The sequence below is a fragment of the Emydura macquarii genome, unplaced genomic scaffold (genome assembly GCF_026122565.2).
Source record: "Emydura macquarii macquarii isolate MOO-44397 ecotype Brisbane River unplaced genomic scaffold, CSIRO-AGI_Emac_v2 contig_629, whole genome shotgun sequence".
NCBI classification, from domain to species: Eukaryota; Metazoa; Chordata; order Testudines; family Chelidae; genus Emydura; species Emydura macquarii.
In genome coordinates this window covers 5,177,154-5,190,172 of record NW_027130766.1, presented here as the reverse complement: position 1 = coordinate 5,190,172, position 13,019 = coordinate 5,177,154, and the positions used below count along the sequence as shown (strand labels likewise).

At 45.7% G+C, this 13,019-nt stretch overlaps 1 protein-coding gene across 1 annotated transcript in view; it reads right to left on the bottom strand.

Moving 5' to 3' along the window:
- The window catches only part of SKAP1 (src kinase associated phosphoprotein 1), a 215,955-nt gene extending 203,273 nt beyond the window's left edge, over nt 1–12,682 (bottom strand). The window contains exons 1-2 of the mRNA XM_067541119.1: nt 12,508–12,682; nt 3,869–3,974 (exon numbers count right to left, since the gene is read on the bottom strand). Coding sequence (XP_067397220.1) covers nt 3,869–3,974; nt 12,508–12,556 — 155 coding nt within the window. The 5' untranslated portion in view covers nt 12,557–12,682. The remainder of the gene's footprint in view (nt 1–3,868; nt 3,975–12,507) is intronic.
- Between the last annotated feature and the right edge of the window lie 337 nt (nt 12,683–13,019).

Below are 13,019 nucleotides of genomic sequence, written 5' to 3'. Positions count from 1 at the left end.
CCTGATGTTCTCAGCAAACAGCTTTGAAAGAAACTGGCAGCGCCAACAGGCCCCCAAAACAAGCTGAGGGGTTTCGGGAAAAAGAGCAGAATTCCTCCTCTCTTTCTCCCAAGAGCTGCTTTTCAAGCAGATTTCAACCACCACAAACAAATACTTTGCTTCCAGAACAATTAACTATTTGCCAGGAACTCCTACGACTAAGGGTACTGGCAGAAGAACACACAGATACTCCAGGAGAGTGAAATTCAGGAACCTTGTTCAACGAACTCCTTATAGAAGATTGAGGAAGACCAGAACTCAGCTCTCAGCGAGAGCACTGGGCAGGTTCTGGAGGTCCTACTCCATCTGCCAAGGACTCAGGCCCAGATCCTCGAAGATATTCAGGCACCCAACTCCCTTGGCAGTTCAGCACCTAAACAACTTTGAGGATATGGGCCTATGTGGCTAAGCTCTTAAGTCGTTCTGTAGCTTTTGTCTTTGTGGATCCTGCACGCAGAAGACAGAGGCGAGTGATTGAAAATAGACATAGGAAAACATGACTGTGAAACCATCAGACATGGTGAGTGTGTACACGTGTATGTGAGAGGCAGAAGAAAGATCCAAATATAGCGTGGTTTGGTTTTTTGTTTGTTTTTTTTTAACAACATTTCAACATGACAGTCCCTTTAAATAGCCAAATGCCTTCTTAAAATAAAAGGGTGCAGTCCCACATAACTCAGTCACATGGCAACAGCCCCTCCACCATTGCCTAGAACACTTTTAATAGTGGATTTCAAACAAAGATACCACAAACTGCTTCCCAGGTAATTACAGTATTATTCCCTACCGACTGCTACTGTATCTCCGCACGAGGCAGCCTATGCAGACATAAAGCCCAACCCTATGCACGTTATAGTCAATGGCAAACCTCCCATTGAAGACAATATTAGACCATTGGGAGCACAGCAGGATAAAAACCTGAAGGCCAAGTTACAGGAACAGCTATTAAGCCTGGCTCAGAATAATCACACTGTAAGAGGCCCTTCCCTTTCAGGGATGTCTCTCCCCCCTCATGGCTGAGCAGGTTACTTATCTCCATTACACATCCGAATTATGAAATTCTACACACAGCGTACTGTTGCATGATACAAAGAAGTGAAAAGCAGAAAGAACGATGCCTGTGCCGATGCAGATGCTTCCTGAATGTGACTGCTGATGACTTCCTGAATACATACCACAAAAACCACAGCAAACTCCCCGAAGAGGCTAACCTGTGACGTGCCTTGAGAACATCTGTTTAGATACTCTAAAGAAGAAGATGATTATTACAGTAAGCTGCTACCACAAATCCTATTCTTAAAGCTTCAGGTTAGAACAGCGACATTCAAACACTCTGTTCTCCAACCACCAGCAAGCAAGAAAAGAACACTAGGAAACTACCGCTGCATTGCAGCCTCTGCTCTGAGGCGGCTGCTTTCTTGCTTCTGGCTCCATACAAGCCAATTCCAAAGACTGGCTCCTCTTAATGCCAAGGCCAGTTTTACACTGGTTTCAAAGACAGCCCGAGTGGGCTACGTATGTACTTCACATATGGAGAAGGGAACACCATGCACATTCCCTGCTACGTTGCCAAGGCTGCATCAGAGTCTTTAGCATGTTGATAGGTTACTTTCTTTTAAACCCTAGCATAAAGCGCATTCAGTGCTCAGCACACACCCTAGATTCTCGCTTCCCCCAATCCTGCTTCCTTTATGTCCTGATCGGGTAGCAAGCCACCTGCTTCACTAAACGAGCAGAATAATCCAGCACAACGTTATCTGGAGTCTCAAGCTATTTGGTATTTTTAAAACCCCCGACCCTTAGAATTTTAGTATGTGAAAAATAAATAAATAAATAAATAAAATAAAGAGAGAGAGACTAGGAGAATTTATTGCCCTCAGGGTCGCAGAAAGACGGACCGAGATGTGACACTTCAAGACACTCGCATCAGAAGACCAAAGAGAACCCCAAATTTATTATTTATAACCCCCCCCCATGATTTTTAAGCCAATCTCACAGGGATTTTTTGGGGGAGAGGGGAAGGAGGAGGGACACCTGACTCATGACTTCTGAATGCTTAAGTTGGTACTCCTACCCAATTGTCTCTTTCCCAGCAGGGTGAATAGCTGCTAACAGGGTGGGGGTGCTTAAAGTGAGAACTGCCAGCTTGTTAGACTGATCTGAGAAAAGGTAAGCATCTTCTTTTCGAATATCGAGGGACATTCTTTTCCACACCACCCCTCCACTGCAGATGTTGTAGCCTCGTTTTCTGAAGGCTCCTGTCTACTCCAGCATTCAGCTTGCTTCAATTATTCAGGGCAGCCCAGGCTGATAATTACACAGTCCCGAGTTGCTGAATAAAACTGATGCTTAATTAGCCAGCAGGAAAGATCGATTAAGATACAGCAGGGCATCTTGCAAAGTTCTTCAGCGGGACTGTAGGGAATAGAATCCGGCTGTGCCCTTCCAAAGGATAAAACACGCTGCTTCTCAGGGACCGGCTGCAGTTTTATTTAAACTAGATGCTTAGACCAGTCACCCCCCTGAGTTTTATCATCAGATCTTAACTCCCCCGTGCCACGGTTCATATCTTATAAAGACAGGACTATCACTGAGTCCTGGAGCATATCTCCATCTGAAAACCAGAGCAGAACTCATCTTCCATTGCCTTTTCTATCTTAGCCCTCCCTGACTCTATCTCCCTCAGCAAGTCAACACAGCGCACGTTTCTTTAAAACCCCACAGAGAGTAATTCATTCATTTCACACTCTGGTCTTGTGCCAGAGTCCTGAACCCAACTATCCTCTAAGTTTTAGGGATCCTGGAATCCAAATTCAGACCTAGACCTGACAGATGGTACCCTCGTCCCTGTAAAAGGTCAAAACCCAGGAAGTAAACACCCCTGGGAATTAAGGCCTGGCCTGCATCTCTAATTTAAACCACATATAAAACACACACCTTTAGCAACAGGTCAGCAGGGTGGGCAGATGGTCACTCTTTCAATTTTGTATGAGGAAGAGAAATTATTCACATAAATCAATATTCAGGCTTGTTTTCAAAACCTCCATTAAGGACGAATATTCATTGTATGATTTGTTTCTGACACCACCAGTATCATAAGAAGGGCAGTGTGATTTAGGGGGTAGAGCCACGGACTAGAATTCAGGCGACGTAAGCTCATTTCCTGACTCTACCACTTGGTGACCCAGGGCAAGTCCCTCCCTTCCCTGTGCCTCAGTTTCCCCATCTTTAAAATGGGGCTAATGATATTGACCTCCTTTATAAAGGACTTTGAGATCTACTGATTAAAAGTGCTACACAAGAGCTAGGTGGGAGCTGTGCAAACACAAAATAAGGCATCCTCCATGCCCTAAAGAGCTCACACTAGAATACAATGGATCATAGCCACAAAAATATTGGCAGGAAGTAGCTCGCCTCACACACACGTTCTTGCAGACAGTGCATAACTTAAACTCCCGTGCACTATTTGTCAGCGCAAGAGCAGGACATGCAGCAGACACCCAGAGGTTCATACAGCTGCTCCTTCAGAGAACAGGCACGGCTGAGCTGCAGATGGAAGTTTTTAGGTGGAGTTATTAAGGCCCAGATCCACACGGGCATTTGGCACCTAATTTTCATTGATTTGAATACAAGTTAGGAGCTGATTGCTGAAATACCTTTTATGGGTCTGGGCCTACTTGCTCATTAGCTAACGGCACTTTTGGAAGCGCCCCTCAATGCCCTGCTGTGGCTACCAAGGCGAGGTGCTACGCACTTGGAGTCTTGCTAGTCTGAGTCTAGAACCCCGGCGATTCTGCTCCCATCGGAAAGTAGTACAGAAAACACAAACCTGGCCTTGATTTGCTGGAAGCCGACCAGAATCGCCTCTCTCTGGTCTCTCGCTCTGGAGCTCAGATCCTCATTCTGCAGCCCATCCACCAGGTAGCCTTCAGCATCTGTTAGGGAAGAAAGTTACAACTGTCAGGAAGCTACACGGGTGGGAACAAAAATTAGATGAGGACGAAACTTGCTCTCAAGTAAGAAAAATATGCATAATGGTCCACTGAAAACATCTGGAAGCACATGATCAAACAGCTTACGCTAAAGACAAAGTCTGGTTTCTATTGGAGAGGGTCGATAACTATTACAAGCGATCCCAGACAGAAAAGGAATGAGGCAGGAGCAATTTTAGCTACAGGCAAACGCCTAGGACAGCAGGGGCAACCCAACCTGGGTGTTGCTGTGACCCTGTGGGCCAGGTCACAATGGCACTCACTCAAATTTGGCCTGGCTTGGCCACTGCATTCCGCCCCCCCCCACTGTCCAGTCATATTGGGAAGGGTAGCCAGACCAAACTGGATGAAGTGGCCTTGCAACATAGGGCTTGCCCCCCCCCCACTTCTACCATAATCACTGAACCATCAGAAGGCTTGACGTTGTCTCAACCCCTGAAAGTCTGACGCAAGCCTCTGGTTGAGAGCCTCCGTTCTAGGAGTTGGGTGGCAGACTGAAATTTTGCCTAAGGCAGCAGATTGTTTTGAGCGGCCTCTGGAACCAGGTTTGCAAAACTGCATCGATATAAGCAGTGTTCTTGTTTTAGATGAGCTAGGATAACTCACCAGAAAAAAAACAAGAAGGAACCATGAAGAAACTTGCTGAAACGGAAGGGGGCGGCCGTGGTGGGGCGGGGGAGGGGGCAGGGACATGACTGGGGAAGCGAAACAAGATGAGGATCAGCATAAAGAATGAAGGGGATGTCTGCCCAGCTAGCACAGGTAACAACAGCATGGAAGACAGCATAACATGGCTTCAGCATGGGTAGTAAAAGCACAACATGGACCCTGGATATGTCCTTGGCTTGCTAACCAGCACGGTCTCCATTTCCATTATTACCCACTCTTAGGGTGACCAGATGTCCCAATTTTATAGGGTCAGTCCCGATATTCGAGGCTTTGTCTTATATAGGTGCCTATCACCCCCCGTCCCAATTTTTCACACTTGCTATCTGGTCACCCTACCCTAGCTGGATTCTGGCTTGCTCAGCCTGTACACAGCTTTTGCTGTGTAGACATATCCAAAGTTACAAATTGGGGATGCGGTAGGGCTGAGAGAGAAAGAGCACAATGGAAAAAAGTACAAAGGAAAAAAAGAATGGGAAATGAAATAGGAAGCTGAATACAAATGTTTTGGACCCGCTGCTCACAAAGGGCCCAGTTCTGTTCCTATTGAAATCAGTGGCAAAGCACCGATCGACGTCAATAGGAACAGGATTGGTCGCAAAGCAAGCACAACATTAGCAAGAAGCATGAGCTTGGGTGCAACTGAATAGAGCTGAGGGAGAGAGATTCCTGAGCCCCAGGATGCTGATACGGCACAGGGTCCCTAAGCAGACAGTTCACTGCTGGATATTGCAGGATTAGGGGAGGTATGAAGTTCCTACATCTTGGCCATGTGTCTTCATGCCGTGTGCTGACCCAAAACCACACCCACTGCTTCAGTGAATCGACTGCTCCTTTGGAAAAAGGCCCCATGTATGGGACACTGAGTCCCTCTGCATGGATTCACATCTGCTTTTTGCTTAACACTTATGTAAGCTGCCCTGTCTCAGACCCGATGGATCTACAGATATCTGGTGAAAGAGGGTTTCCGCGGTAAACAGAGAGGAAGGAAGAGCTGCTAGGTCATTTGGATTCAGATCCAAAATGCAGGGGCTGGATAGCCACCTACATTTCAAGGAAATAAAAAACAAAAACAAAAAAACCAATAGTATGAAAAACACAGAACAAAGCTTATCTTTAAAGGGACAAGCAGCAAACAATGGGTTATCTGTGGTCAAGTTCAATATAAATTTGTATGCTCCTCCTCATGGTTACAGGAAATATACAATAATACAAGATAAACTATAACTTTGTTTAGTTGACGGGATCCGGTAGGCACAAAAGAGTAAAAAGATAAGCATTAAACTTCAAACTACATGTGTTTGGAGGAACTCATTTCCACTATTAGACAAACTGTTTCATGTGAAATATTACAATACCCAGCAAATTGTGTGTTCTTGTTTTAGATGAGCTAGGATAACTCACCAGGAAAAAAAAAATACTTTCACAAGCAAAAATTATCTCAGCTAATACTTATTCCCGCGGTTTTGTGATTTATGATCAAATATCTTCTATTTGCATGGCTATCTGCTCTCCTTCCAGAGAGCTCAAAAATGAATGATTGCTCACCACCCCCAGTTCTGATCTCATGCCAATATAATGCCATGCATTTCAACAGAGTTGCTGCCAGCTGATACTGGTGAAGCAAAGATTAGAATCAAAGCCATAGTGATGTAAGTAGCTGGTGTATCGGCCTACACAAGATCTAGCATGCCCCTAACTGTGACACTAATGAGAGTTTAATATCCTGCCTCCAAGGCTTCCAAACCTTTACCCTGCTGCTAGAGGAAAGTTAGCTCCCAAAAGCAGTACTTTCTCTCTAGTACACCCTAGAAGCTTGCACAGCTCTTTAAAAAATTAAGTACTCCACCTGCAAGTGCGTAGCATGTGCTCAAAATCAAAACGGCATGAGAGGAATATCCTTTTCTGTCTAACTCATCAACCTTAATTTCCTTCTACCACCTGCTCTGTGACACATTTGAAGGTTCACTAAAAGAGTGCTGAAGTTACCAGAACACTTTAGAATGGAAATCATGGTCTAGGGGTGAAGCGTGTATCTAAGTCCAGAGGAAGAACAACCCCAGCGAGATACCCTGGGTCACATACCAGCAGCCAGAAAAGCAGGTGCTATTCCGGCCTGTCTTGAAGCAGCCAGCAAACAGGACTCAGGGATTTATTACCAAAAACAATGGTTAAAAACAAGTGGTCTCAGCCCACATCACTTCTAGTTTCTGAAGCAAAGAGTTCCCTCCTGGGTTGGATTCATTCAACTGAAGCCATTCATTTCCAGGCACCAACCAACTCCACTCAAGTTAACAAACAAGCTTACGCCAAATCCATGCTCTTCCCACCTTCTCTGGCTAGCTTCTTTCTCCTCTTTCCTATCACAATCCTCTCCCCCCCCATCACGTCTCCAGGGCAGCCACTTCTATCAGAACAAGGCTTAACATGACCCACCTGCTTTCCCTGACAGCATCCTGGTAAGAGCACAGCTGCCTTCCTTTATCCCACAATTAGTCGAGAGAAGCAGCTGTGTCTTGTTAACCCCTGCTTAGGGCAGCTTTCCTCTGTCTGCCTTAGGTATACGGCCCCCTTTACCCTAGTATCTGAGCCCCTCACAATCTTTAGTCTATTTATAGCCTCCAAACACCCCTTTGAGGTACGGAAGTGCTGCTGTCTGCACTTTGTAGATGGGGAACCGAGACCCAGATCCTCAAAGAAGTATTCAGGTGCTTAACTCCTATTTCAATCAGTGGGAGGTAGGCACCTAAATATGTTCGAAGATCTGGGCCGGAGAAATTAAATGACTTGGGCAGGGCCACCCAGGAGGTATGTGGAAGAGCAGGCAGCTGAATCTAGGTCTCTGAAATTCCAGGCAAGCCCCCTCACCCTGGGATCATTGGTCCTTTCCTACAAGGGTCCGAATTTAGCTTGTGCCACAGAGGCATGGTATCACTAGCCCATGAGATGCCCTATAATGCCATCTGTCAAGTCAGGCAGAAGCCTGAGGACTTCTGGTAATGCCAGCTATGTATTAGGTGTTTCCCAAATACTATGAAGGACAGTCCCCGCTCTGAGCAGCTCACAGCCTAAGGACAGAGCAGTAGACAAAGGTTAGGGGATGGGGGACAATAGTGGGCAATTTATTATATACAAGTCAACTCATTTCCCTATAAACAGCACAGCAGAAATGGGTCATGAAGAAAGACTTAAGGGAAAACGATTGTATGAGCCATATTTCCGTAACTAACACGAGTGGAGACAAAAAAACAAAAAGCCCGTGCCACCTTCATAAAAATATAAATACTCTGTCATTTTTAAGGGCAGATGAACTCCATGAGTATGAGATTAGCTGTAATATGGTATTTACTTACTTGGACGTTTGTGTGGATCAGCTGCAGGATAAATTATAATAAAACCACACTCACTTCTGCAAGCTACAGCAAGCCCCCTTTCAGAGCCATCTGCTATGTTTATAGCATCAGGAAATGAAAAAGAAAGCCCGACCATAAACTTTCAAAGTGGATCAGGAAGAGCAATATGTAAGCAGCTCAAGAGTAAATCACTCTGATGTTAGTTTTACTGCTTAGCTGTAATGTAATATTCTTGATGTTTATAGATTGCTCTCTGCGATCCACTCTGAAAGTTTACAGGACTCTCCTTCTCATTTCCTGCAGCTTTAAAAAAAAAAAAAAAAAAAAAAAAAAGTTGAAATTTCATCAAGCGCTTCAGTGGTGTTTGCAAAGGAGATCGCGGTTAATCCGGTGGGAGATGCACAGGGTCATAAAATTATGTCACAGCTAGTAAAGTCCAGGTAGTAAATAACATAATAGTGGCACTAAATTGTAGGCACTAATCAGCACTCAATAATGGGGGGGATGAAAGGTTTTAAAATACCATGTGTCTCTCTCTCTACTATCCCAGGGCCTAGATATCCGAGGGCACATAACAGCACTTATATCTGTGCACTTAAATCCAACTACAGTTCTTACCCAGACGTTACTCACTGACTCAGAGCTATGGTTTCCCCAAAGAGTTGCAAGGATTTATCCAGGCAGGTGAATGCTGATGCCATTGACATTCTCGGATACTGATTTCCTCTTGCCACATCACTCCCACCGCCCAGCCCATCCAAATGGGAACAGGAGGGAACTGGAGGCAGCTGCTAATACAGTGACAACAGAAACCAGGGAGTCCAGAGAGTAGCATGGAAAAACTGAACTTCAGCATGAATGGTTCAGGATCTACAGAACTTGGGGCATCCATAATTTTGGAGGATCAAATTTGCCTCCCCAAAACAAAAGGATTATAAGGAAATTAAATCTGCAAGTTAAAACACAGTGTTTCTTGGCCCTTTTGCTCATGACTAAATCCACCCAACTAGCACATCAGAAGGGTTTGGTCAAAAGTTTGATTCAAAACCCACAAAGGAGCCGAAACTCAGAACTGAGGTTACGCAGCCGCCTTCATCTTGCCCTGCTGCAGTGGTCTGAATACTACGCCATCTCAGTCTCACCTGCTTTCTGACTCCTGAGGCAGGACAGTCTGGGCAGAGCCAGAAACATCAGCCTTGAGTTTTCAGCGTTAACACTCAGTTTCAAGCTTTAACCCTGAACTCCCTGACATGAGAGAGTCCAGTGATACTATCTCCTTCAGGGAGGATGAAGGGTTAAAGAGAATTTGAAAAAGGGACAACAGCGTCAAGGCTGCTTGTCCTGAAATTAGACCCCACCAGCTTTGTTGTGCTTTGCAGGTGCAGACACACAAGCATGCTGCACCAGCTGCTCCGTTCTGCCTGGTGCCCGCATGCCAGCAGAAACAGGCTTCTGGACCCCACAGCTCACAAGAACAGGGCCAACTGGCTGGGGGCAATTGGGGGATGCACCATCGTATGGCCCCATCACCCGGATGTCTGCAAACCAAACAGCACAGTGACTCTGCTGAGAAATGGGGATTTTTTTTTTTTTTTAAATCCCACTGAGGCCTAGGTTTGAAAGCAGTGGCGAAAAAGAAACCAACGTGTGAAAGGAACAATTAAATCTCAAGATAAAACGGTTTTGTGGAGGGAGGTTAGACTTTGGGCCAATCAACTTGGACAACATCCCTTCAGTAAAAACTTCAGCACCAGCATCAGTGTCTGCAGGTTTGGGGCTTAACTTTACTCACACGAATAATGCTTCAGTGATAATAATGAGTAAGGGCTTCAGTGGGGCTACTCAGAGGTGTAAAGTTAAGCACATGCTTAAGCATTTGCAGGATCGGTGCCTAACTCTGGAGAGAGAATGCAAGATAGCTTTGAGCCCACCGTGGTTGGAAGTTTACCACCACCACTGTCACTAACAAGCCATTCATTAGCCATTCTTGTGCATTATATATTGCACTGAGGCATCCCTGAGTTATCCAGCAGAGTATAAAGGACCACCTTCAATACCAGGAGAGGGACATTACTGTCTAAAGCTCAGTACGTTGTTGGTGTCTTATCCTGATCTTTATTTTAAATAAACTCTCTTGATGATACACTTTGCAAACACAGAAAGAGCCTAAGCACCCTTCTTCCTAGCCTGCATAGCTGGAAACCTCCTTACGTACAGGAAGGCCTGAAGACTGTACAGATTGTTAAGACACAGCAAGTTTGATACAGAAATGTGTGACATGCAATTAATCTCCATTCATAGCCTGCTATACTTGTCAGCAAACAAAGGCTCCGCTTTAGAAGGAGATCTGAAGACTTCAATTAAAAACAGTCAGCTAACAAGAAAATAATCTAAGTTAAAGGGAGGTGGCAGGTGCAGAAATGAGTTGTTTACAAAAGTGTCAGCTCTGAACAATAAAGTGCTGCACATCAAAAATGTGAAAGGGGCAAACTTCATGGCAGCCCCATGATTAAAAATAGAGAAGAGGAAATTTACACCTACAGCTGGGGGAAAACACAAAGCATTTGAAACTGAGCTTTGACAGGCCTGTACACTACACTCTCTCTCTCTCAAACGTGCAGATCCCAGCGCGAAAAGCTTTGCATGTCCCAGAAGGGGAGAAAGTCAGTGCTCTTAGCTCGTAGGTGTCTTCCCAACAGAAAACCAAAAGATGATAAAAGCCAACCAAGACAATGGCCCAATCTCATGCACAGACATTCAAACTACCACAAATGACTCACCCCTCTACCATCCACCCACTTTTATGATAGTGGGAGGCGGCAATCACAATGTACATATGCATGGTGTAAAAACCATTGAGACTTGGCAGTTCACATTTAGTTGTGGAGTGGAGAGGTGCATGGTAAAGCAGGTTTTGCTCAGAAGGTCCAGCACCGGAAGTGTGGTGAGTGTGGCAAGGCAGGCATGTTAGCAGGGCTCTGGATTAAAGGGAGAGAGTCTTAATTTGTGCACAGTTCGCTTCAACATTTGTGTGGCTCTGTCACACCATAACAGGGAGAGAAATAGCAAAAGGGATCATTAAACCACACAAGTTGGCAGGGAAACTCAGGAGCAGGTGTAAGATCTGAAACAACTCTTAATTGCCTTTCCCCCCCTTTTTTAAAAAACCCTCAGATTTCAAGTTAAGCACCCAGGGCCCAAACAGCAGGGATAAGAGAAGTCGGGAATAAGGTGCAGCAGGCATAGCTAAGCATGGAGATAACATATATCCATCCCTGGCACTGGAACTGAACCTCTAGACGTGAGAAATCTTTCCCAGAGCCTTTATTCACCATATTACAGTGTCTTATAGATGTAAGATCATTATCACTAATGTTTGTAAAGAGCTAACCGGGTCACGTTTGTAGTGTGCTTTAAGATCTGCAGGTAGAATGGGTTAGTATTGTAACTGCTCAATCGACTCATCTGTTTTAATCAACAGAAGAATAAGAGTCCCTTGACACATGTGAGGACATAAAGGAAAAGAGATTTAGAAACACCCACACACATCATGCTGCTGTGGTTATGTACCTAAAAAGGTCAAGATTGCCAGCTGCCAACCTCCGGGTAGGTTCATCAGTTAGGATTCTTAGCAGTAGGAGGTTTAGCACTATGTACATAACCAGAGGCGGAAATTAAAGCACGTGCAATTTTCAGTCTCCTAGAAGGATTGGAAGCCCACTGTTTCCATTAGAGTTGCTACTTAACTGGGAATGTGTCTCAACGGGGCAAACCTTTTCATTGCACCCTAATGTTGCAATGTGCCAAATGGGCATGTCCCCGCTGCACTGAGAAGCCATCATGCTGTGAGGCGCTGATGTTCTATCCAAAGCTGGTTGCATGACACTTAGGGGGAGCTTCAGCCCACATCACAGCATCAACACCCCACCAGTGCCACTACCCTACAAAACTAGCCCGCCCCTCAATATGCAACAGTAACACCCATCTCCTACATGGTGATTTTCATCAGTAGATCTCAAAGCACTTTACAAAGGAGTTCAGTGTCATTAGCCTCATTTTACAGATGGGGAAACTGAGGCACACAGCAGTGAAGTGACTTGCCCAAGGTCACACATCAAGTCAGTGGCAGAGCCAGGAATGGAACCCCCGGTCTTCTGAGGCTCACTCCAGTGCTCCATTCCTGAGGCCACATTCCCTTCCCCCCCCCGAACATGGAATCACCCCAAGGCACATTAAAATAATCCCAGAAGCACCAGGATAGACCATGCTCATCTCATCAGCCCCCAGCTGGAAGGGGGAAAGACCTATGTGACCTGGAACCCGTCCCCTCCTCAGAAGGAACAGCCCCTACTTCAGGTTGGGAAGACATAACCTTCTCCTCCCAGAGCCACTCAGCAAACCACTTTAGCAAATTCCTCCCCTATTTAGCAGAGACAGGGCAGGGAGAATTGGGTTACCTTCAAGGAGCCTCTGGATCTCCTCAGGGATGATGGGCAGCCTCTGCATTGGGAAGAAAGCGGGGAAGAGTCCCCAGTGCACAGCTCCAGCTGCTGCTGCTGCTGTCACTGAGGGGCAGAGACTGACGGATCCAGAGAGAGAGAGACACACACACAGAGGAAGTAAGGAGGGTGGGGCCTGTACTGTAGAGGAAGAGGGACTACCTGAGGTACTTCCTGCTTCACCTGCCTCAGGATTGCAGCCTGCAAACACCTGCATGCTGCTACGGCAGCAGAAATGCAATTGCAAATTAAATGCAGCTGCCTGTAACTCACGCCGTAGTCAGGATGCACTCTGGCGTATGTATACTTGGTTTACCATGCAGCCTCCTATACCTACCCACTTGCATAGACAGAACACTGGGCTCTGTGTGTGTATTCTGTGTTACCATTTAGCCTCCTATGTCTGTCCCTTGCATACAGGAGCCCTGAGTGGTGTGTATTACCGTGCAAGCCAGATTGTCCTTCCTGCA